Below are 25,681 nucleotides of genomic sequence, written 5' to 3'. Positions count from 1 at the left end.
GATCTCCATCGTAGCATTGTTGTCGTCTCGCCAATCATATGCTTCTACGACTATCTCTACCGCTTATTGATAAAGTAAAGCATTACAAGGCGATTGCATTGCATACAATAAAGCGACAACCATATGGCTCCTGCCAGTTGCCGATAACGCGGTTACAAAACATGATCATCTCATACAATAAAATTTAGCATCATGTCTTGACCATATCACATCACAACATGCCCTGCAAAAACAAGTTAGATGCCCTCTACTTTGTTGTTGCAAGTTTTACATGGCTGCTACGGGCTTAGCAAGAACCGTTCTTACCTACGCATCAAAACCACAACGATAGTTTGTCAAGTTGGTGTTGTTTTAACCTTCGCAAGGAGCGGGCGTAGCCACACTCGGTTCAACTAAAGTTGGAGAAACTGACACCCGCTAGCCACCTGTGTGCAAAGCACGTCGGTAGAACCAGTCTCGCGTAAGCGTACGCGTAATGTCGGTCCGGGCCGCTTCATCCAACAATACCGCCGAACCAAAGTATGACATGATGGTAAGTAGTATGACTTATATCTCCCACAACTCACTTGTGTTCTACTCGTTCATATGACATCTACGCATAAAACCTGGCTCGGATGCCACTGTTGGGGAACGTAGTAATTTCAAAAAATTTCTACGCACACGCAAGATCATGGTGATGCATAGCAACGAGAGGGGAGAGTGTTGTCCACATACCCTCGTAGACCGAAAGCAGAAGCGTTAGCACAACGCGGTTGATGTAGTCATACGTCTTCACGATCCGACCGATCAAGTACTGAACGCACGACACCTCCGAGTTCAGCACACGTTCAGCCCGATGACATCCCTCTAACTCCGATCCAGCCGAGTGTTGAGGGAGAGTTTCGTCAGCACGACGGCGTGTTGACGATGTTGATGTTCTACCGACGCAGGGCTTCGCCTAAGCACCGCTACAGTATTATTGAGGTGGACTATGGTGGAGGGGAGCACCGCACACGGCTAAGAGACGATCAACTTGATCAACTTGTGTGTCTATAGGTGCCCCCTTGCCCCTGTATATAAAGGAGCAAGGGGGAGGCGGCCGGCCTAGGAGAAGGGCGCGCCAAGGGGGAGTCCTACTCCTACCGGGAGTAGGACTCCTCCTTTCCTTGTTGGAGTAGGAGAGAAGGAAAGAGGAGGAGAGGGAGAAGGAAAAGGGGGTTGCACCCCTTGTCAAATTCGGACCAGAAAGGGGGCGCAGGCCTCCTTCCTTTTGGCCTATCTCCTCTATTCCCGTATAGCCCAATAAGGCCCATATACTCCCCGGCGAATTCTTGTAACTCTCCGGTACTCCGAAAAATACCCGAATCACTCAGAACCTTTCCGAAGTCCGAATATAGTCGTCCAATATATCGATCTTTACGTCTCGACCATTTCGAGACTCCTCGTCATGTCCCCGATCTCATCCGGGACTCCGAACTCCTTCGGTACATCAAAACATATAAACTCATAATATAACTGTCATCGTAGTGTTAAGCGTGCGGACCCTACGGGTTCGAGAACTATGTAGACATGACTGAGACCCGTCTCCGGTTAATAACCTATAGCGGAACCTGGATGCTCATATTGGCTCCTACATATTCTACGAAGATCTTTATCGGTCAGACCGCATAACAACATACGTTGTTCCCTTTGTCATCGGTATGTTACTTGCCCGAGATTCGATCGTCGGCATCTCAATACCTAGTCCTAGTTCAATCTCGTTACCGGCAAGTCTCTTTACTCGTTCCGTAATACATCATCTCACAACTAACTCATTAGTTGCAATGCTTGCAAGGCTTAGGTGATGTCCATTACCGAGAGGGCCCAGATATACCTCTCCGACAATCGGAATGACAAATCCTAATCTCGAAATACGCCAACCCAACAAGTACCTTCGGAGACACCTGTAGAGCACCTTTATAATCACCCAGTTAAGTTGTGACGTTTGGTAGCACACAAAGTGTTCCTCCGGTAAACGGGAGTTGCATAATCTCATAGTCGTAGGAACATGTATAAGTCATGAAGAAAGCAATAGCAACAAACTAAACGATCAAGTGCTAAGCTAACGGAATGGTTCAAGTCAATCACATCATTCTCCTAATGGTGTGATCCTGTTAATCAAATGACAACTCATGTCTATGGTTAGGAAACATAACCATCTTTGATCAACGAGCTAGTCAAGTAGAGGCATACTAGTGACAGTCTGTTTGTCTATGTATTCACACATGTATTATGTTTCCAGTTAATACAATTCTAGCATGAATAATAAACATTTATCATGAAATAAGGAAATAAATAATAACTTTATTATTGCCTCTAGGGCATATTTCCTTCAGTAGCGCCGCAGCACGCGCTCCAAGCCGCAAACCAGAAGTCGTCCCTACTGTTGCACCGACCCACGCGTAGCAGCTACGTCGCCCCTTCGGGCCATAGCGCCGCGGCCCGCGTTCCATGCCGCCGTCTCGAGGCCGTTACCACGGCTACTGTGTCGCCCCGAGGCCGTCCCGCAGCTACATCGACCATTGCGCTGTCCTTGCATCGCCCTCAGGGCTGTAGCACCGCGACACACGGTGCCTGCCATCGCAATGAGGATTTCCTGGTCGTCGCCCTGATTCGCGCGCTGCCGCCGCGTTGCCCCTCTGGGCTTTTGCACTGTGGCATGCGGTCCACTCCTTCCGTCCCTGTGCGTCAACTTCTATATGGTATGTGTCGCGCCTCCTACCTAGGCACAGGAACGTCATCGTCTGCGCCGGTCTTTGCGATGTTGTCGGGTTCTTCCATGCCTAGTTCAATCACCGCTACCACACTCCTAACATAGATGTCACCGCCGCCTCCTCGAGCCATCGCAGCCGCCACCCTTCTTCCTCACGCTATTGTCGCTCGCTCACCCGAGCCGCGCAGCAAGTCCACCTCTTTGTCTTTGTCCAGCACCAGCTCATCGCCAGCATCGCCATCATCTACCCCGGCCACTTCATCTACTCTGACAAACGCCGACAACATCGACCCCACACCGATTGGCTCTGCAACCGTCGTCGAGTCCTTTTCTGCTAGCCCCCTCTACATGGCATACATCTCGTGCTGGTCCCCATCTACGCATTCCCGATGCTGGCAACACCGATGTGTGCCTTCATACAAGATGTGTCCCCAGGCCTGGCAAGGTTGGTGCGGCACCTCATCAACATTGACTTCACCCGTCTATGCATGCCTGGTGTTGGCAACACCGACTCATGCCTTCGTCCATTGCATGTCTCTAGACTTAGCAAACCTGGGGCGACGCCTCGTCAACAGCATCTTCTACCCGGCGCACCAATACCTCACCCCGACTACACACATGACAAAGACGGCACCTCCTTGCGCCCGTGGCTCCACGACAACTACCTCGACAACGAACACCCCCGACTTGACATTGGCCACGGCGTCCCTCGCACAACTACGTCGACCACGGCTACGCCAGTATACTCTCTGGCTATCTCGACATCGACACTAAGAGCTATTGATACGTCCATTTTGCATCATGTTTTCTTATTGTTATTTATGATGTTTTTATCCATAATAAAACCTTTTGGAGTAATTCTAATGCCTTTTCTCTCGTAATATGGAAGGTTTACACAAAGAGGGAGAATTTCGGCAATTGGAAATCTGGACCTGTACGCCAGGCTACCTATTTTGCACAACTCCAAACGAGCTGAAACTTCACAAGGATTTTTTATGGAATATATGAGGAATATTGGAGCCAATAAGTACCAGAGGGGGCCCACCAGGTGGGCACAACACACCTGGGCGCCAGGGAGCCAAGGCGTGCCCTGGTGGGTTGTGCTCCCCTAGGCCCACCTCCGGTGCCCATCTTTTGGTATATAAGTCATTTTGACCAAGAAAAAAAATAAGAGGAGGACTTTCAGGGCGAAGCGCCGCCGCCTGGAGGCGGAACTTGGGCAAGAGAACTTTTGCCCTCCGGCGGAGCGATTCCGTCGGGAGAACTTCCCTCCCGGAGGGGGAAATCATCGTCATCAAAATCACCAACAAATCTCCCATCTTGGGGAGGGCAATCTCCATCAACATCTTCAACAACACCATCTTAGTTCATCTCTTGTGTTCAATCATGTTACCGGAAAGATAGATTGGTACTTGTGGGTGACTAGTAGTGTTGATTACATCTTGTAGTTGATTACTATATGGTTTATTTGGTGGAAGATTATATGTTCAGATCCAATATGCTATTTAATACTCCTCTGATCATGAGCATGTTTATCATTAATGAGTAGTTACTTTTGTTCTCAAGGTCACGGGAGAAATCATGTTGCAAATAATCATGTGAACTTGATGTGTTCGATATTTTGATAGTATGTATGTTGTGATTCCCTTAGTGGTGTCATGAGAACGTCGACTACATGACACTTCACCATATTTGGGCCTAAGGGAATGCATTGTGGAGTAGCAATTAGATGATGGGTTGCGAGAGTGACAGAAACTTAAACCCCAGTTTATGTGCTATTCCCTAAGGGACCGATTGGATCCAAAAGTTTGATGCTATGGTTAGAATTTATTCTTAATACTTTTCTCGTAGTTACGGCTGCTTGCAGGAGGGTTAATCATAAGTAGGGGGTTTGTTCAAGTAAGAACAACACCTAAGCACCGGTCCACCCACATATTAAATTATCAAAGTAGCGAACAAAAATCAAACCAACATGATGAAAGTGACTAGATGAAATTCCCGTGTACCCTCAGGAACGCTTTGCTTATCATAAGAGACCGTTTTGGCATGTCCTTTGCCTCAAAAGGATTGGGCTACCTTGCTGCACTTTTGTTACTACAACCGTTACTTGCTCGTTACAAATTACCTTGCTCAAAGAAGCTATGCTACTACTGAAAATAATTCTTAGTAGTGGTGTTTACTTGTGATAAATTTAGACATTATATTGTTGATTCCAAAGTAACTGTTCACACAAACCATGCTGTTATTAAATATCTTGTGGAAAAGAAAGATGCTAAACCTAGACTTATTCGATGGGTTCTCTTGTTACAAGAATTTGATTTACATATCGCTGATAGAAAAGGAGCTTAGAATCCAGTAGCTGATAATGTATCTATGCTTGAAAATGTGCTTGATGACCCACTACCTATTGATGATAGTTTTCCTGATGAGCAGTTAGCTGCAATAAATGTTGCTCACAGTACTCCTTGGTATGCTCACTATGCTAATTACATTGTTGCTAAATATTTACCACCTAGCTTTACATATCAACAAAATAAGAAATTCTTCTATGATTGTGACGCCCCCGATTTGACTGTACACTAATCATACACGCAAACATGTACGATCAAGATCAGGGACTCACGGGAAGATATCACAACACAACTCTACAATTAAAATAAGTCATACAAGCATCATATTACAAGCCAGGGGCCTCGAGGGCTTGAATACAAGAGCTCGATCATAGACGAGTCAGCGGAAGCAACAATATCTCAGTACAGACATAAGTTAAACAAGTTTGCCTTAAGAAGGCTAGCACAAACTGGGATACAGATCGAAAGAGGCGCAGGCCTCCTGCCTGGGATCCTCCTAAACTAGTCCTGGTCGTCGTCAGCGGGCAGCACGTAGTAGTAGGCACCTCCGGTGTAGTAGGAGTCGTCGTCGAAGGTGGCGTCTGGCTCCTGGGCTCCAACATCTGTTTGCGACAACAAGGTAGAAGGGATAGGGGAAAAGAGGGAGAAAGCAACCGTGAGTACTCATCCAAAGTACTCGCAAGCAAGGAGCTACACTACATATGTATGCATTGGTATCAACTGGAATAAGGCTATCATATGTGGACTGAACTGCAGAATGCCGGAATAAGAGGGGGATAGCTAGTCCTTTCGACGACTACGCTTCTGGCAGCCTCCGTCTTGCAGCATGTAGAAGAGAGTAGACTGAAGTCCTCCAAGTAGCATTGCATAGCATAACCCTAACCGATGATCCTCTCCACGTCGCCCTGTGAGAGAGCGATCACCGGTTGTATCTGGCACTTGGAAGGGTGTGTTTTATTAAGTATTCGGTTCTAGTTGTCATAAGGTCAAGGTACAACTCCAAGTCATCCTGTTACCGAAGATCACGGCTATTCGAATAGATTAACTTCCCTGCAGGGGTGCACCACATAACCCAACACGCTCGATCCCATTTGGCCGGACACACTTTTCTGGGTCATGTCCGGCCACGGAAGATCAACACGTCGCAGCCCCACCTAGGCACAACAGAGAGGCCAGCACGCCGGTCTAAACCTAAGCGCACAGGGGTCTGGGCCCATCGCCCATAGCACACCTGCACGTTGCATACGCGGCCGGAGAGCAGACCTAGCAACCTCCATTACAAAGGAAGTCACGTTATGCGGTCCAACCCGGCGCGCGCCGCTCAGTCGCTGGCGTCACGAAGTGCTTCGGTTGATAACACAATGTCGAGTGCCCATAACTGTCCCCGCGTAGATGGTTAGTGCGTATAGGCCAGTAGCCAGACTCAGATCAAATACCAAGATCTTGTTAAACGTGTTAAGTATCCGCGAACATCGACCAGGGCCAGGCCCACGTCTCTCCTAGGTGGTCTCAACCTGTCCTGTCGCTCCGCCTCAAAGTTACCGTCGGGGGCCGTCGGGAACCCAGGCCCACCTCTACCGGGATGGAGCCACCTACCCCTTCAGCCCCCATCTCCGAACAGTATCATAGGTAATGTAACTGTGTAAAGTATGTCGTATATGCCCGTGATCACCTCCCGAAGTGATCACGGCCCAGTAGTATAGCATGGCAGACGGACAAGAGTGCAGGGCCACTGATGGAACACTAGCATCCTATACTAAGCAGTAGGATAGCAGGTAATGGTAACAACAGTAGTAGCAAGGACAGGCTATGCATCAGGATAGGAATAACGGAAAGCAGTAACATGCTACACTACTCTAATGCAAGCAGTATAGAGAAAAGAGTAGGCGATATCTGGTGATCAAAGGGGGGGCTTGCCTGGTTGCTCTGGCAAGAGAGAGGGGTCGTCAACTCCGTAGTCGTACTGGGTAGCAGCGGCGTCGGTCTCGGTGTCTAGCGGAAGAAGAGGGGTTAGAAACAATGAATACAATGCAAACAGATGCATAACGATGCATGACAAAGCAAAGCGTGATGCTAGGCGTGCCCCAACGAGGTATGAGGTGATACCGGTGAAGGGGGGAAACATCCGGGGAAGTATCCCCGGTGTTTTGCGTTTTCGGACAGATGAACCGGAGGGGGAAAGTTGCGTGTTTGCTATGTTAGGGATGTCTGGCGGACGAACGGGCTGCATATCCGGATTCGTCTCATCGTTCTGAGCAACTTTCATGTAGAGAGTATTTCCATCCGAGTTACGGATTAAAAGATATGATTTTTAAAAGAATTTATTAATTTCTAGAATATAATTATTTATTTTATTTAATTCGAAATTGAATTTATGACATCAGCATGATGTAATGCTGACGTCAGCAGTCAACAGGGGTTGACTGGTCAACCTGACCAGTGGGTCCCACTGGTCAGTGACACATTTTAATTAGACATATTAATTAACCTAATTAGTATTAATTAGGGGGGTGGGCCCCACTGTCATTGACTGATTAACTAAAATAGATTAACTAGTTTAATTGGTAATTAGGTTAATCTAATCAGAATTAGTTAAGTTAATTAATTTATTTAATTAATTAACTAATTAATTAATATTTTTATTATTTTCTTTTAATCTTTCTTTTTGAAACGTTCTGGGGCTGGGCCCCGTTTAGCAGTGGCCGAGAGGGGCGATGCGGTTTACAGGCGCTAGCGGGCGCCGGGTCTCGGGCGTCGCCCGAGCGAGGGGGGAAGCGAGGCAAGGCCAGTGGCAAACGCCGGCGAGGAGCGTGGCGCAGGGAGCGGCGCAGCGCACGGCATGGGGTGCAGGCGAGGGCTGCTGCGGCCACAGGGGTGAGGCGCGCCCCGGGCATGCGCGAGCTTGAGGGAAAGTAGCAGGGGGGTGGCCGGAGCTGGGGCTACCGGAGTGGCTCACAGGGAGGGGAGGTGAGGCGAGGCGCGCGGCGGGAGTGCGAGGGCGCGTGCGCACGACGGCTATGGCCGCGGTCGGCGAGCGGGAAACCAGGGGAAGGAGGAGGAGTGGTGCTCACAGGGGGGGCACGTAGGGTCCAGGGCAACGGGGGGCGAGGAGGAGGACGGAGACGATGCGGCGGAGGGGAAGCAGGCCGGCGGTGAGGCTCCGGCGGCGGGGTGGACATAGGCGATGGCGTCCGGCTAGGTGGCGGCGCGATGGCTCCGGCGGCAGCGTCGGGGCACCGTGGGCGCCCAGATCCAGAACGGGGAGGAGGAGGCTGAGGACGGGGCGTCAGGGCGTCGAGCGACGAGGAGGACGGCGAGGCGGCGAGGTGGGGCCGCTCTGGGTGGCGTCGGCGCGACGATGGCAGGACGGGCGCGAGTGCTCGAGCTCGATCCAGAAGGGGATCGAGGAAAGTGGGGGGGGTGTGTGGGGAGTGGGCAGTGGGTTAGGGTTTCGGTCGGGTGGGGGTTAAGGGAGTGTGGGGGGCGGCTGGGCCGTGGGGTGAGCCGGCCCGTTCGGGCGGCTGAGGCCAGCTGGGCCACTTGGCCCAACGGGGGGGGGTCCTGTTTTCTTTTCCTTTTTTTTGTTTGCTCGTTTTCCTTTTCTTTCTCCTTTTCAATTTCTTTTCTGTTTATTTTTACCTTTGTTTTATAAATTATAAATGTAGCCCCTAAATTAGTACTAATACTTATGACACTGCCATAATTGATTTGGCACCCTAAACAATTAGTTTATATTTGTTTAGTATTTAAAAGACATTTAAATATTAGTTTTACTGTAGTTTTTATTAAACTAGCGCTTTTAACTACTTTGTAAAAAAAGATGTTTTCTCCACCATAATTACCTACGCATTATTTGTCACCTCTCGGACATTTTAGATTTAAAGTTTGAAAACTTTGATGTTTGCATTGATTTTAAATTTGAAGTTTGAACTGGGTTTCTAACCAACGTGAGTTTAACAACAGTAGCTGAGGTGACGTGGCATCGTTAACGCAGGACTACTGTAGCCTAATTATCCGGGCGTCACAATGATTTAAGACATTACTTTTGGGATGACCCACATCTTTATAAAGAAGGAGTAGATGGTATTATTAGATGTTGTGTACCTGAGCATGAACAGGGACAAATCCTATGGAAATGTCACTCCGAAGCTTGTGGAGGGCATCATGCTGGAGATAGAACTGCTCATAAAGTATTGCAGTCTGGATTTTATTGGCCTACTCTCTTCAAGGATGCCCATAAGTTCATCTTATCTTGTGATGAATGCCAAAGAATAGGTAATATCGGTAAGCGTCAAGAAATGCGTATGAATTATTCACTTGCTGTTGAACCATTTGATGTCTGGGGATTTGATTATATGGGACATTTTCTTTCCTCTAATGGGTATACACATATTTTAGTTGTTGTTGATTATGTTACTAAATGGGTAGAAGCTATTCCAACATGTAGTGTCAATCACAAAACCTCTATTAAAATGCTTAAGGAAGTTAGTTTCCCAAGGTTTGGAGTCCCTATATATTTAATGACTGATGGTGGTTCACACTTTATGCATGGTGCTTTCCGTAAAATGCTTGCTAAGTATGATGTTAACCATAGAATTGCATCACCCTATCATCCTATCTCTAGTGGGCAAGTTGAACTTAGCAATAGAGAAATAAAATTAATTTTGCAAAAGACTGTTAATAGGTCCAGGAAGAATTGGTCTAAGAAATTAAATGATGCACTTTGGGCTTATAGAACAACATATAAAAATCCTATGGGTATGTCTCCTTATAAAATGGTTTATGGAAAACCTTGTCATTTGCCTCTTGAGTTAGAACATAAAGCATTTTGGGCAGTCAAAGAACTTAATTATGACTTCAAACTTGCCGGTGAAAAGAGGTTATTTGATATTAGCTCATTAGATGAATGAGGAACCCAAGCTTATGAAAATGCAAAATTATTCAAAGAAAAAGTTAAAAGATGGCATGAAAAAAGAATCCAAAAGCGTGAGTTTAAAGTTGGAGAATATGTTCTTTTGTACAACTCTCGTTTCAGATTCTTTGCAGGAAAACTCCTCTCAAAATGGGAAGGCCCGTATGTCACCGAGGAGGTTTATCGGTCTGGAACCTTCAAAATAAATAACTCTGAAGGTACTAACCCGAAGGTTGTCAATGGGCAACAAACAAAGCATTATATCTCAGGCTACGCCTATTAATGTTGAAAGTAATATTATCCAGACTGTAACACTAGAAGAACACATAAAAGAGTCCTTCCGGAACACTCTAGAATCGTGAAAATAAGGAGGTACGTGATACGGTAAGTAAACGGACTCCGAAAAATCCGCAAAAATATTTTTTACCAGTTTTGGAATATTTAAGAATTTTGTAAATAAAGAAACTTTCAGGAAACGTCCCGTGGTGGGCACAAGACACCAGGGTGCGCCAGGCTTGCCTGGCGCGCCCAGGTGGGTTGTGCCCACCTGGTACACCTTCCGTACCCCGTTTTTCTACCACATACTTGTCCTCCAAGATAAAAAAAATCTATTTATACTTCCCGAACCTATTGATCACTGTATCGTCAATAAATCCTATGTCTCTTTTCTTGTTGTTTTCTATCAGATCCCATCTACCATGGTCACCTCAGGCTCCTCCATGCACAAGTTCTTCAAGAACGTCATCAACCCATATCCGCGGGACGTGGTGCAGCACCCTCAGACCATCCAGATGCATGAGGGGGTGCTTCACCTTCGCGATGTGCCATGTCCCAAGGGGACGGGGAACATGGAGGCTAGCACTACAAGGGTTTCCCTAGTAGTAGCATGGGTTTTGAGGCTATCCACAGCGCGGGCAGCCGCGGTACTACTATAGTGTTATAGCTAACTGTTAGTAGTAGCGCGCTCTGTACCCGCCCTACTAATACTGACGATAACAACAGTGCTTTTCCAGAACGCGCTACTAATAGTTAGCTGTAGCGCTTTCCTAGCCCCGCACTACTATTATATCTTTCATCATTCCCCCCCCCCCCCCCGCTTGCTACCCCGTTTCAGTTTCAATAAACTACAATTTCCAGATACTACGTACTACTAGATATGAATTTCATAAAGCATTATAGGTATTGGGTAGTATTCCCTCTGTTCCAAATTACTCACCGTGGTTTTAGTTCAAATTTCAACTAAAACCATGACGAGTAATTTGTAACGGAGGGAGTACTAGAGAACAATTTCATATATAGTCAACATGCATCCTCAAGCAGTACAAGGTGATATCAACGACGATCATCATATGTAGTTCTAGATGACATCGATGATGATCATCATATGTAGTTCTAGATGATATAGCCACACACACACATATGTAGTTCTAGATGATATCAACGACGATCATCATCCGCAAGCCTGGGCGGTGGGTGTTCCTGGTAGTAATTAGGATGGCCTGTCCAACACAAAGATTCTTGCCAACGAGGAATCTCTTCCACCCAACCGAGTTTAAGTGTGTGCGACCGTCCGTGTCCATGCGGTAAGTACAGGTGGTGACGGAGGCCCTTGCGGTTAGGCGTAGTCCAGATGATCCTTCTTCATCAGGCTCAATACCACAACTCACAGATAGGCTCTTTGGCAATTTCTGAATAAGAAAAACATATCAATTAATAAAAAGCCTCGCACATACTTTTGCAAATATATTTCTATTAAGTATAGATTTCTACACTATCAAAAGACACAGTACTACACATTTTTACTAAGCATGAATTCTACTAATAAGTATATATGGATTATCTGCACTATTAATAGTTCCTTGGATTCTACATTAATAAGCATGTGATCGGACTCTACACTAAAGAATATCATCGACCAGATTCCACACAGCATATCATTGGACTCTACACTAAGCATATCATCGGTAATTTGCATTTGTAAGTATAACATACCATATCATGCCGATCGACCATGGTACTTGTCAGGCGGGTCACGAATGGCACCCCGACAAAGTCATCACGTGGCGGAATTATGTCCCTTAGGTTGCACACCTCCTCCTCGCTCAGCCTCATTCTTTGAGCTACGATGGCTTCATGAAGTGGGTCCTCATCATCTTCATCGAGTGGGTCATCCTTATCTTCATCATCTTCATCATCTTCCACCAGGTTGATATAAATGACAGCCAGCTTGGGTCTTCCTGCTCTGAAGGAGAAGATGATCAACTCACCGCCAGTAAGATGCATGCGGGTGAGGAAACGGGCCCATCCATCTCCTCCAATCTGCGACATATTGCGTCCTTTCTCGACCTCTATAGTGTACACCCCCCAGGAGCCTCAAATGTCACAATGTATCCCGTCAGCTTGTTGAATTTCAACCTCACATTGCATGGGACGATCTGCGTAAAAAAAAGCAAAATGACACAATGCAGTAATGCCAACACTGAAAATAAAATAGTTGTTACATTTCATATAATTTCTTACCGTCGCATGACGAAAACTCGTCTAGAAGTAGATGTCGAACAACTTGCCAGTTGCAAGGCTGCTGGCGCACCTTGACTTGCACAGTTGACATGGTGGTGGTGGTGGTGGCGCCATTTTCCTAAAGCAATATGAGCAAAGGATCAACGATCCACTTCACAGGAAAGAAAAACAGTAGCATGTGATATTTTTGGTTCTTCTTCAGTTATATTTTCATAGTGGAACCCGATCCAAAAAACTAAACAACAAGCTCTGAATTAACTTACTAACACCTTCTATAATAGAACCAACAGCTAGAAGGCAAATGCCAAATCACCCAACAAGACTCACAGACAATAAGTTCTCAATTAGCTTACTAACACCTTCTAGAATATCTCTAGATGAAGAGATTCTTCCGCGAGAAGCAATTTGATGGACAATTATAATCCTAACATCTAGTAACATATAAGGTGACAAGGTATCACCTACGAAAGCATTTCAGGGGCACCTATTGCCGAAAAAACTATTTGGCCCCTACCAAAGGTATAATCCTAAGATCTGTAATAAGTTATCTACCAAATCAAGGTACCACCTACCAAGACACATTTCATATAATTTGGCCCCTATTGCCTAAGATAACTGATTAAAAAAACAAGTGGCAAATTTAATTGGGATTAACTTAGCACTTGCAAACTAAATACTTGTACCACCTACGAAAGCATTTCAACTAAATTAGCACCTACATTTTGCAAAAAATAACTTATTACAAAAAAAAGCATCTAGTTATCCATATGAAATTCGTAAGCCCTTGCTGCATCTAGGTAGGGCAGTCCTCGGGGGGTGCTGACAAGTAGGGGTGATGGCATGGTGACCTCGGTTGGGGCTGCTGATGAGGGGAAGGCCGGTGACTTTCCTACGAGAGGGGGCGACGACAGCGGCCGGCGAGGGGATCGAGGGCGGTCGGCCAAAGGTGCCCGGCCAGAGCTCGTAGGCGGCGATAGAGTGGGCGGCGAGAGGGTGGAGGAGCAGCTAGCAGAGGGGTGGCGAGAGGGGGGAGGAGCATTACCTGCGGTGGCGGTGGCGCGCAGTGGCGGAGGAGAAACCCTAACCGCAGCTGCCGGCGTCAGGCGGAGGGGGACGATTGAGATATGAGCGCGCGGGGGGCCATGCCGCGTGTTTTGTTTTGCTATAGCAGTAGCGCGGGTACAGGGTGCGCGCTACTGCTAAGCCCAATATCAGTAGCGCTTTGTCCTGAAAAAATGCTACTGCTAAGGCTAAGCATGTAAAAACATCGAAAATATACATTGGTCATCATTGATCTTTTTGTGTAGAACCTAAATATTCAACATGAATCCTCATCGTACCTGTATAGGCACAGGTGAAGATTCATATTGCAGCCACAAATCCTACACATACAGTTCAATGAAGACCAAGTGCTCGAGATAGTTTGAGAAGTAACATATTTAAGGTGGTAAACACCTTTCTCGCTTAGCGGTATGGGACTAAACTTAATTAGTTGCAAGAGGGGATGATACTTAGCAGCAACGAGTTTTAAAGATAAACGCTGCTACTAGGTACTTTAGCAGTAGCACGTCTAGGAGAAGGGCGCTACTACTATATCTAGCCTGGAGGCAACACCATGGCAATTGTAGTAGTAGTGCTCGATTCACCTAGAGCGCTACTACTACTGGTCTATTAGTAGCGCGGCCTTCTGAAGCTCGCTACTGCTAATTAGCAGTAGCGTTTGTTTTTAAACCTCACTGCTGTTAAGATTCTGTGTATAAGGTTTTCCCTAGTAGTGTAGACTTGAAGCTATGGAGCAAGATGTCTTCCGGTGCAAGGGGATGGTGGAGCGTGGGCTCAATGCCAATCGCCTCATGATCACGGATCTCACCCGTGATCTCAAGGTGGATGGAAAACCCAGGAAGGACATCATCTTCACCCTCAATTAGCAAATCAACTTTCTCCAAACACAGATCTATGATCTTCAAAACTAAGTCTTTGAATATGAGGCGAGGTTTAAAGGTATGAGTTTGGCTGCTAGTTGCAGGACCCATGAGACTCACTCCTCTTATGATGGTGGACCACTGCCATGGAAATCCGAGGACAAGATCTCTTCTTCTTCACCAACATCACCTTCTTCACCACCAAAACAGAATTGAGTATCGGGTATGGGCACTCCCCTTGGCTTCCGCCAAGCTTGGGGGAGGAGCCCCGGTATCGTATCATCCCACTAACTTTCTGCTTTTACTTATTTTAGTTCGATCTTTTGCTTTAGATGAATAAAATTTTATTCAATCCTTTCTTCTTTGAGAGTTTTCTTAGTGATCTATCCTTGTAATCGTGTGCAAGTTATATAATAAAGTTTAGTATGGGTTTTTGCTTTCTTTACTCTCATGTTGCAAATAAATAAAATAAATAAGAAAGGAAAAAGAGAAAGGAAATAAATAAAAGAAAGGATAGAAATAATGAAAAGATTATATACTAATCCTATGGTAGGTGATAGCACCACATAAGGAAAAATATAAGTAGAAAATTTTGTTAGAGATTGACAAACATAGAATTAGTCAATGATGCAACTCATGAAAGAAATAATAAGGGAAGAGAAGATTCACCTATAAATATACTATCCTAGAAATCTTTTGTGATTGTGAGCCCTCATCAAAATATTATATGCCAAAATTGTTGACATTAGACAAGGAAGACAACTTAATGGTTTATATTTGTTTATATTCACATACAAGTCATATTGTCATAATTCCTTTAACATGTGATGCTTGCCCCTATCTTTGCTAGCCAAAAATTCTGCACTAAGTAAAGATACTACTTGTGCATCCAAAAAACCCTTAAACCAAAATCTAATTTTCAAGTGTCCACCATACCTACTTAGGGATTGAGCAAGATCCCTCAAATAAGTTATCATCGGTGCAAAAATGCAATAAAATTTGCTTCGAAAAGTGTGAGATCATTTAGTGTAAGAGAAAATTGAGCGTTGTATGAACTTGGATGACAAAGAATGACAGACTGCATAATAAAGGTTGTCATCTTAAGGGGCAATACAACATGACGTTCTTTTGCACTAAGGGATTGAGCATACAAACAAATAAGCGCATGGCAACCTGTGCTTCCCTCTGCGAAGGGCCTATCTTTTACTTTTATGTATTTACCTTTATGCAAAGAGTCAAAGTTTTTCTTCTATTCCTTTTTTATTTTTTATCCTTTGGCAAGCATCATGTGGTGAGGAAAGATCTAGGCACATATGTCCAGTTGAATATAGATAGCATGAGTTATTATTGTTGACATCACCCTTGAGGTGAATATGTTGAGAGGCGAAACTTTAAGCCCCTATATTTTTATGTGTCCGGTTGAAACGTTTTGCTCATGGGTACGAGGGGAGTGTTAGCAATCATAGAAGACTGTATGATGGTTGAGTATGTGGACTTGCCTAAAGGCTCCGACATGTGACCCTTCCTGAAAAGATGATGAATAGTTGCAAAGTTGACTGAGAACATAGTTTGTTGGTTTCTAATAGAGTTTTTGATTTATACTTCAATTGTGTGATTAACTATTACTTATATATTCATGAGAAGTATGTGATTAAAGATTCATGATAGAAGTCCTATGTTTTATTTTGTTGTTGTTATAATAATCAACATGATGCTTCTATGTCCGTATTTTGTTTTTATCCACACCTCTCTCTCAAAGCATGTGGACATGTTTTTTATTTCGGTTTTCACTTGAGGACAGGCGAGGTCTAAGCTTCGGGAGTTGATACGTCTATTTTGCATCATGTTTTCTTGACATTATTTATGATGTTTTTACCCATAATAAAGCTTTTTGGAGTAATTATAATGCCTTTTCACTCATAATATGCAAGGTTTACACAAAGAGGGAGAATTTCGATAGCTGGAAATCTGGACCTGGAAAAGCTACATCAGGCTACCTATTCTGCACAATTCCAAACGAGCTGAAACTTCACGAGGATTTTTTATGGAATATGTGAGGAATATTAGAGCCAATAAGTATCAAAGGGGGCCCACCAGGTGGGCACAACCCACCTGGGCGCGCCAGGGAGCCCAGGTGCGCCCTGGTAGGTTGTGCTCCCTTGGCCCACCTCCGGTGCCCATCTTTTGGTATATAAGTCATTTTTACCTAGAAAAAATAAGACGAAGACTTTCTAGACGAAGCGCCGCTGCCTCGAGGCGGAACTTGGGCAGGAGCACTTTTGCCCTCTGGGAAAACTTTCCTCCCGGAGGGGGAAATCATCACCATCATCATCACCAAAAACTCTCCCATCTTGGGGAGGGCAGTCTCCATCAACATCTTCAACAACACCATCTCCTCTCAAACCCTAGTTCATCTCTTGTGTTCAATCAACTATAGATTGGTACTTGTGGCTGACTAGTAGTGTTGGTTAAATCTCGTAGTTGATTGCTATATGGTTTATTTGGTGGAAGATTATATGTTCAGATCCAATATGTTATTTAATACTCCTCTAATCATGAGCGTGTTTATCATTAGTGAGTAGTTACTTTTGTTCTTGTGGTCACCGGAGAAATCATGTTGCAAGTAATCATGTGAACTTGATATGTGTTCGATATTTTGATAGTATGTATGTTGTGATTCCCTTAGTGGTGTCATGTGAGCGTCGACTACATGACACTTCACCATATTTGGGCCTAAGGGATTGCATTGTGGAGTAGCAATTAGATGATGGGTTGCGAGAGTGACAGAAACTTAAACCCCAGTTTATGCGTTATTCCGTAAGGGACCGATTGGATCCAAAAGTTTAATGCTACAGTTAGAATTTATTCTTAATACTTTTCTCGTAGTTGCGGATGCTTGGGGGGGGGGTTAATCATAAGTAGGAGGTTTGTTCAAGTAAGAACATCACCTAAGCACCGGTCCACCCACATATCAAATTATCAAAGTAGCGAACACAAATCGAACCAACATGATGAGAGAGACTAAATGAAATTCCCATGTACCCTCAAGAACGCTTTGCTTACCTGTCCTTTTCCTCAAAAGGATTGGGATACCTTGCTGCACTTTTGTTACTACTACCGTTACTAGCTCATTAAAAATTACCTTGCTATCAAACTACTCCACTACTTACAATTTGAGCACTTGCAGACATTACCTTACTGGAAACCACTTGTCGTTTCCTCCTGATCCTCGTTGTGTTCGAACTCTCACTTATCAAAAAGAGTTACAACTGATCCCCTATACTTGTGAGTCGTCAATGCTATTTTTTGGCGCCGTTTTCGGGGAGTGAAGCGCCTTTGGTAAGTTGAATTTGGTAAGGAAACATTTATATAGCATGCTGAAATTTATTGTCACTTGTTACTATGGAAAACAATCCTTTGAGGGGTTAGTTCGGGGTATCTTCACCTTGTCCGGAACCACAATTAGCTATCCTTCAACCTACTGCACCTACTGAAAATATTGAATATGAATTTCCTTTGGGTATGATAGAACAACTGCTAGCTAATCCTTATGCAGGAGATGAAACCGAACATCCTGATATGCACTTGATATATGTGGAACAAATTTGTGGATTGTTTAAGCTTGCAGGTTTACCCGGAGATAAAGTTATCAAAAAGGTTTTCCCTTTATATTTGAAGGGAAAAGCATTGGCATGGTATAGGCTATGCGAAGATATTGGATCATGAAATTGGAATCGTTTGAAATTGAAGTTCCACCAAAAAAATTATCCTATGCATCTAGTTCATCGTGATCGGAATTATATATATAAATTTTGGCCTCGTGAAGGAGAAAGTATCTCTATAGCTTGGGGGAGGCTTAAGTCAATGTTATATTCATGCCCCAATCATGAGCTCTCAAGAGAAATTATTATACAGAATTTTTATGCTCGGCTTTCTCATTATGATCAAACCATGCTTGATACTTCTTGTGCTGGTTCTTTTATGAAGAAGACTATTGAATTCCGGTGGGATCTTTTGGAAAAAATTAAACACAACTCTGAAGATTGGGAACTCGACAAAGGTAAAGAGTCAGGTATTAAACTTAAATGTGATTGTGTTAAATCTTTTATGGATACCGATGGTTTTTAAAATTTTAGCACTAAATATGGACTTGACTATGAGATAGTAGCCTCCTTTTGTGAATCATTTGCTACTCATGTTGAACTCCCTAAAGAGAAGTGGTCTAAATATCACCCACCTATTAAATAAGAAATTAAAGAACCGGTACCAGTTAAAGAAGAAACTATACTTTATAATGTTGATCCAGTTGTTACTTCTGCTTATATGGAGAAACCACCTTTCCCCGTTAGGATAAAGGAACATGCTAAAGTTCACCTATGGTTAACAAATGCTATATTAGAACCACCAAAACCTGATGAATAAATTAAAGTAGAACCTAGTTTTGCTATGGTTATGACAACCCACAAGTCACTAGTGCAGAACCGGGCAATAGCACCGGTTCGTAAGGCCCTTTAGTGCCGGTTTAGGAACCGGCACTAAAGTTTCGGCACTAAAGCCCCCCCCCCTTTAGTACCGGTTCAGCATGAACCGGTGCTAAAGGGGATCCACGTGGCACGAGCCAGCTCTGGGGGCCGGGAGCCCTTTAGTACCGGTTGGTAACACCAACCGGTACTAAATGGTTGTGGGGTTTTTGGTTTTATGATTTCTTTTTCATTTAATTTTGTGTTTTCCATTTTAATTCTTTTTTGTTTGCTGGTATTTTACGGTACTACACATTGTACATGTTATGCATATGTATATATATAGAATTTCTAGTAGAACCAATCATATATATATCATCAATGTCTCACAAACCACCATATTAATTTACACATACACACATGTATAGCTATATACAATTTCTCCTACATATGCATGTTGCCTTCGGAGCCAGTGGCATTAGCCTAATTGGTGCCTTCGGAGCACGATGACAATTGGAAGTGGTTCATGGGGGCGGTAGCGGGTAATAGTATTCTCCCTTCGGATTTATGACCTGGTCAAGCAAAAATCCCGCTATTTCCTCTTGAAGTGCTTCTACGCGCTTCGTTGGTAGGAGCTTGTCCCGCACCTCTTTGAACTGTTAAGAAGGAGATCAATATGCATGTGTATTAGTTGTGTGACTAGATATCGATAATGGTGTAAAAATTGTGAATAGTGTTCTGACAAGCGTACCCATTCCTGTCTTTGAGATCTGCTCCTTTCGGACGCCATCATGCGAATGTTCTCGCAAACGCAGAATGCACACAGATCAGTCCCCTGCGCCTGCTTCAGGGCCTTTATTACGAGAATAGAATTTAATTTGATCAGATAATAATTAATCAAGCATGATAATTAAAGAGATGGCAGCTAGCTAGCTAGCTAGTACTACTTAATTACTTACCTTGTATCGAAACCATTTCAGCTTTGGTTTCCATTCGCCTTCCGTGACGCTGATGAACCTTGCCCAAGCCCTGCCCGCCGACAAAGAAAATGAATAAAGGGGTTATTAAATAGTTCATATCATGAAATTAATGACGAACTAAATAGGCCGAGATATATAGTTAATAATGATTGAAATTACCTGTTGACTATCCCAAACAAGATGTTATAGTCACTATTTGCTTTGAGTAGCGAGTCCAGTATTTCAACTGTTCCAGCGTCAACTTTAATGATACACAAGATCCAGTGAAATCTACATGCACACACGTTTGCATGTCTTAATTAAGCGGGCATATGTAAGCAAAAACATGTAGCTAGCTAGTAGGCAAAAACAGAGAATTTGTAGTACAAGAAAGTGTGACTCACTGGAAGTTGTAAGGAAGTAGTATATCTTCATTGTATTTGAGGCACTTCAAGAACTCTAGCATGCTGTCCTCTACCTCTTTTTCTTGATGCTTGTTCATTTTCCATGTGTATTCATTAACGGTGTTTGGGTCAATGAACCCAATGCCATAGTGTCCACCTTTTCTCATTTCATACATCTTCATCCTGCATAATACCACAGAAAAGAATATAGTGAGGATAATTACAGGTAATGATTGATCAAAAGGATCACTACAGCTAGCTTGAGACTTAAATTACAGAAAGAAATCACTTACAGACAATAGCAACTGACGATAGATTTGTCGAGTGCGTCTTGATTGTATAACTGAAATAGTTCAGGATACTCAACGGCCACAGCTTTCTCATGGTAGTAATCATCCTTCTTGACATTCACCATGAGGGACTCTCGATTGGATATCTTGGTAATGTCCATGTACCATTGATGCAATTCATACATTCTCGTTGGGAGCTTGTTGACATCTTCTGGCTCGACCAAAGGTTGGCCCCGGACATATTTCCGTTTTATTTCCTCCTCTGTAACCCCAGGCATGTCCTCGATCTTGAGGAGTTGTCCAACAGTGATCTTGAGTTCTTCAGCCTGCATTATATGCTCCTGGGTTATTACCACATCGCCCACCTCGGGAACGTAAACTGTTTGGCCACAATAATATTGGGCGCGCCGTACTGTCACGTGTTGTTGGCGGCACAACAAGCGGGGGGATCGATTGCGCCGCCTGTTTTCCGAGCTGGGCAACGGTTTTCCCGCATTTTTTGACAGCTGCTTGTTGTTTGCTTGAGCTCGAGCTCGCCTCCTTCTGTAGACGTCGTCGATGTAACTTCCTGATGTGGCACTCATAGTCTGAGTCAACAGGCTTAGGAGCTGGTGGTTGAGCCATACGAATGAAGTGGTCAACTACTTCCACAGGCACTTTCTCCCTTGGCGGCGGTGGCGGTTTCGGTCCAAAATGGGCGTCGACTTCTGCCTGCACTATGGCATTGGTTTGCTCCTTGGTCCTATCGTAAGACCTCACAGGAAGAGGAGTAGTGAGGTTTGGACCATATTTATATCGCTTGCCTCCGCCTGTACTTCCTGTACTATGACCTCGACTCGTACCGCTACGCACCATAGCTGCGGGGTGTCTCTTCTGCGATTGTTGAGGCGGCGGAGACGGCTGATGGGGCTGAGTTGGACGAGGAGGAGTGGCCTGAAGCTGTGCCGGACTTGAAGTGGCCTGAGGTTGTGCCGGACTTGGAGGAGGAGTGGACGTCTGACACTGTGTCGGACTTGGAGGAGGAGTGTCCTGACACTTTGCCGGACTTGGAGGAGGAGGAGTGGCCTCACGCGTTGGTGGACTTGGAGGAGCGGGAGTCTGCTGACTCGGTGGCGGACTTCGACGAGGAGTCGGGTGACGCGGTGTCGGTGGCCTTTGAAAGATGATGCAATCCTTTCTCCATAGGATGACACGATGTATGGCCTCTCCCAATGTGTGCTCGTCGTCACCTCCAGGAATGTCAAGCTGTAGCTCCAAATATGGGTCCACCACCTCATCAACCAAGACACGAGCATAGCCCGCTGGAATCGGGTTGCAATGGAAGGTTGCCTCGGGGGAATTTGAAAAAGCAACGGCGTCCGCCACCTTCATGGATATGTTCTTCAATTTGAAGTGTAGCTCGCAGTTAGTGTTCTCCGTGATGTCATCCACGGGGTATCTATCCAGCACTACTGCGTCGCCCGGGGTGGAACCCACGCTGCTTCTCGGCATGGATGGGGTGGTGGTATCCAATGCTGGATCATCCGCTAGCTGCTGTAGATGCTGAGACCCCCTTTGCTGGCTAAGTGAGTCGATCTGCTCCTGCTGCCGCTGGAATTTAGCTACCAATTCCGCTTGACTTGCTTCTAGGCCTTGAAGGCGTTCATAGTCCCGCTTCCTCTGCTCCTCCTCCATCTTCCTCTTCTTCTCCTCCGCAATCTTCTTTCTCGCATGGGTTCTGTAGTCGGCGTTCCAGTCCGAAAACCCCTCATACCACGGAAGAGCGCCCTTGCCTCGTGTTCTTCCCGGGTGTTCAGGATTTCCCAAGGCACGCGTAAGCTCGTCGTTCTCTCTGTTGGGCTGGAACACCCCCGATCGAGCCTCTTCTATTGCAACAAGTAGCGCCTCGTCGGCTCCGTTCAGACATGCCTTCGTCGAAACATTTCCTGTCTTCGGGTCCAACTCCCGCCCATGCGCATAGAACCAAGTCCTGCACCTGGGGGGCCAGCTATTAGTAACCGGAGTGACACCTGCATCCTCCATCTCTTTCTCAGACTTATCCCACTTAGGCATTGCCACCGCGTAGCCACCTGGCCCCAGCTTATGGAACTTATCCTTTTTTCGGCATTCTTCTTGTTTATTCTCGACCGTTCCTTAGCTAATTCTGAATCCTTAAATTTCACGAAATCGTCCCAATGAGCACTTTGATTCTCTAGTATCCCCTCGAATACTGGAGTCTTCCTTCCTCCCTTGACGTACTTCTCCCACGTCATTCTCTTGTGGTTCTTGAATGCAACCGCCATCTTCCTAAAAGCAGCGTCCTTGACTTTCCGCACATCTGCTTCTGTGAAATTATCTGGTAGGGTGAAATGTTCCATGAGAGTATCCCAAAGCAGATTTTTTTGGATTCTCGTTGACAAAAGTAACATCTGGACGTGGATTTGCTGGCTTTCTCCATTCTTGAAGGGAGATCGGGAGTTGCTCCTTCACAAGAACTCCGCACTGACGAACGAACTTGTCCGCAATCTTCTTAGGCGCTAATGGTTCGCCATTAGGTTTGAATGCCTTGATATTGTACTTTACGCGCTCCTTCAACTTTTTGTTCGGGCCTCGTTTCGTCCTTTTGCCTGAAAATTTGCTCGATCCGGATGGCTGAAAGAAGAAAGATCGATTCGTTAATATATCTTCAACTCATTTAAAACATGCGATAATCACCAGATTCCTGCTTATATAAATATATATACCTCGCCGGTGTTTGTTGTTTCAGGATCAACATGTTCTTCGTCGTAGTTCATGACTTCATCTTCTCAGTCGTCGCGATCGAATATCATATCACCCTCTCCGGTGTTGTTTAGAAATTCGGAGCCGTCAAAATCTTCTTCATTCTAATCATCATCTGGCCCGCGTATGATATCGAACATGGTCTGTTCTCTCTCTCTGTCGGTATTGTCCGCCATAGCTTTTATTTAACTATGCCAAAAGAAATATAAAACAATTTAGTATAATCTCGAATAATAGATATAATCTCGAATACATCGTCTCGAATAATAGATATAATCTCAAATACATCGTCTCGAATAATAGATTTAATCTCGAATACGTCGTCTTGAATAATAGATATAATCTCGAATACATCGTCTCAAATAATATATATAATCTCGAATAAATCATCTCGAATATTATATATCGAATACATCACTAGCTAGCTAGCTAGCTAATAAAGATCGAATACTAGAGAGTAATCTAGGCGGTGGACAACCAAAGTGAAGAAACCATCACTGGATCATAGCTCGGGTGATCTCCCCAAAGAACCTGCCAGGTATTGGAGAACCTGACGTCCATAGCAGCCATGTAGCGATGGACGTGCTCGTCCTCCTCCCTGACACGGCGACGTACCACCTCCAGCGGGGCCGGCTCCCTCCGCACCGAAAGTGGCCCACGCGAATGCCGCCAAAGGAGATGAGGGTCGACGACGAGACCCGGGGCCGGGTTCCTCACCAAGCGTCGCGCCCCTGAAGGTAGCACCTCCCAGTGCCAGCCCGGCGGAGCCCAGTCCCAGACATGGGTCCTCTGAAGCAGGACGTCGTCGCGAATGGGTCGACGGCGAGGATGCGGGCCGGGCATCGTCGACAACAAATACTATATGCAAATGTAACACTAATTATGCTATCATTGCATATGTCAAAATTCTATATGGTATTTCATACTAATTAAGCATCTAACACTAAAAACAGAAAAAACAACTTCTATGCATCCATTAAAAACAGAAAAACAGCATTATATAAAAAAATTCCATACTAATTAAACACTAATTATATCCGGGCTCACTAAAAACACTAAGCATCTAACACTAAGCATCTAACACTAAGCATTGCATATGTCAAAATTCTATATGCTATTCCATACTAATTAAACACTAAGCATCTAACACTAAAAACAGAAAAACAACTTCTATGTGCGTGTGTGTGTGTTCATCATGCATGCTTGTGTGTGTATATGGGCTCGGGGGGGGGCCCATGGTGGCCACCGGGGGCGAGGGAGAGGGGTTAGAGGGGGAGAGCTCACAGTGGGTCGACGACGACGGCGAGGCGACGGCCCGGGGCGTGACGGGGCGGCGACGCGGCCGGGGACGGCGCGACGGGGACGGGGACGGGCCCGGGGCGGCGACGGAGACGAGGGTGGCGACGGCGACGGGGGCGCCGACGGGGACAGGGGCGGCGACGGGGATGAGGGCGGCGACGAGGATGGGGGCGGCGATGGCAACGGCGCGCGACGGGGGCGGCGTAGGACGGGCGTGGCGTCGATCGATCGGGAAGAAACAGAGGGGGAGAATGAAATTTTTCGAAGTGTTGTATATATAGAAGGCATCTTTAGTACCGGTTGGAGCCACCAACCGGTACTAAAGGTCTGTTTTGGCTAGCCCAAGCGGCGGGAAGCGACCCCCTTTAGTACCGGGTGGTGGCTCCAACCGGTACTAAAGGCCCCACCCCTTTAGTACCGGTTGGTGCCACGACCCGGTACTAAAGGGTGTGCGCTGCCAGGCGAGGGGCGCAGAAGTTTAGTCCCACCTCGCTAGCCGAAGGGCGCTCACACCTGCTTATAAGCCCCGCCGCCGTTGCTGTCTCGAGCTCCTCTCTAAAGCAGGCCTTCTGGGCCTACCTCTGCTACTCTGCCCTGTGGGGCCTATTGGACTTGCGGGCCTGCATCCTGGCCCAACAACAGGTTGGGTTTCTAGTCGTATGCAGGCCGCTGTGGCCCGGTAGGTGGGCTTTTTTCATTTAGTTTTTTCTTTTCTGCTTTATTTATTTTGTTTTATTTATTTTTAGTTGTTTTTTGCTGTATTTAGAGTTTCTTTGTGAATATTTTTGATAGTTTTTAGAAACTTTCAGTCAGTGCCAGTAGTTTTTAAATTTGAATAGTTTAAATTTTGAATTATTTGAAATTTGTGTGAATCACTAGTTTGTGAATAACTTAACTTTAAAAATACATTTTCCAGTGATTCTTTTTTCTTATGTCTAATATTAGTGTATTTTATCATTATATTCAATTTGGTAATGCTTAAGTTATTTAAAAATGAAATGCCTTTGTAACGGATGAGTTTTCGTCCGAAACCCTGATACTTCGAAACAGATTGTCCATTTTGTACACGAAGT

General features: G+C 45.2%; 1 protein-coding gene across 1 annotated transcript in view; it reads right to left on the bottom strand.

The window, feature by feature from the left end:
* Window positions 1–11,421: 11,421 nt before the first annotated feature.
* LOC147982468 (uncharacterized) overlaps window positions 11,422–25,681 on the bottom strand; it is a 114,211-nt gene continuing 99,951 nt past the window's right edge. Inside the window, exons 3-4 of the mRNA XM_087516312.1 lie at window positions 11,987–12,366; window positions 11,422–11,682 (exon numbers count right to left, since the gene is read on the bottom strand). Coding sequence (XP_087372438.1) covers window positions 11,422–11,682; window positions 11,987–12,366 — 641 coding nt within the window. The remainder of the gene's footprint in view (window positions 11,683–11,986; window positions 12,367–25,681) is intronic.

The sequence above is a fragment of the Triticum urartu genome, chromosome 3A (genome assembly GCF_056163025.1).
Source record: "Triticum urartu cultivar PI428250 chromosome 3A, HENAU_Tu73, whole genome shotgun sequence".
In the NCBI taxonomy this organism is placed as follows: domain Eukaryota; kingdom Viridiplantae; phylum Streptophyta; class Magnoliopsida; order Poales; family Poaceae; genus Triticum; species Triticum urartu.
Note: the sequence above shows the minus strand (reverse complement) of the source record. Positions and strands in the feature narration are given on the sequence as shown.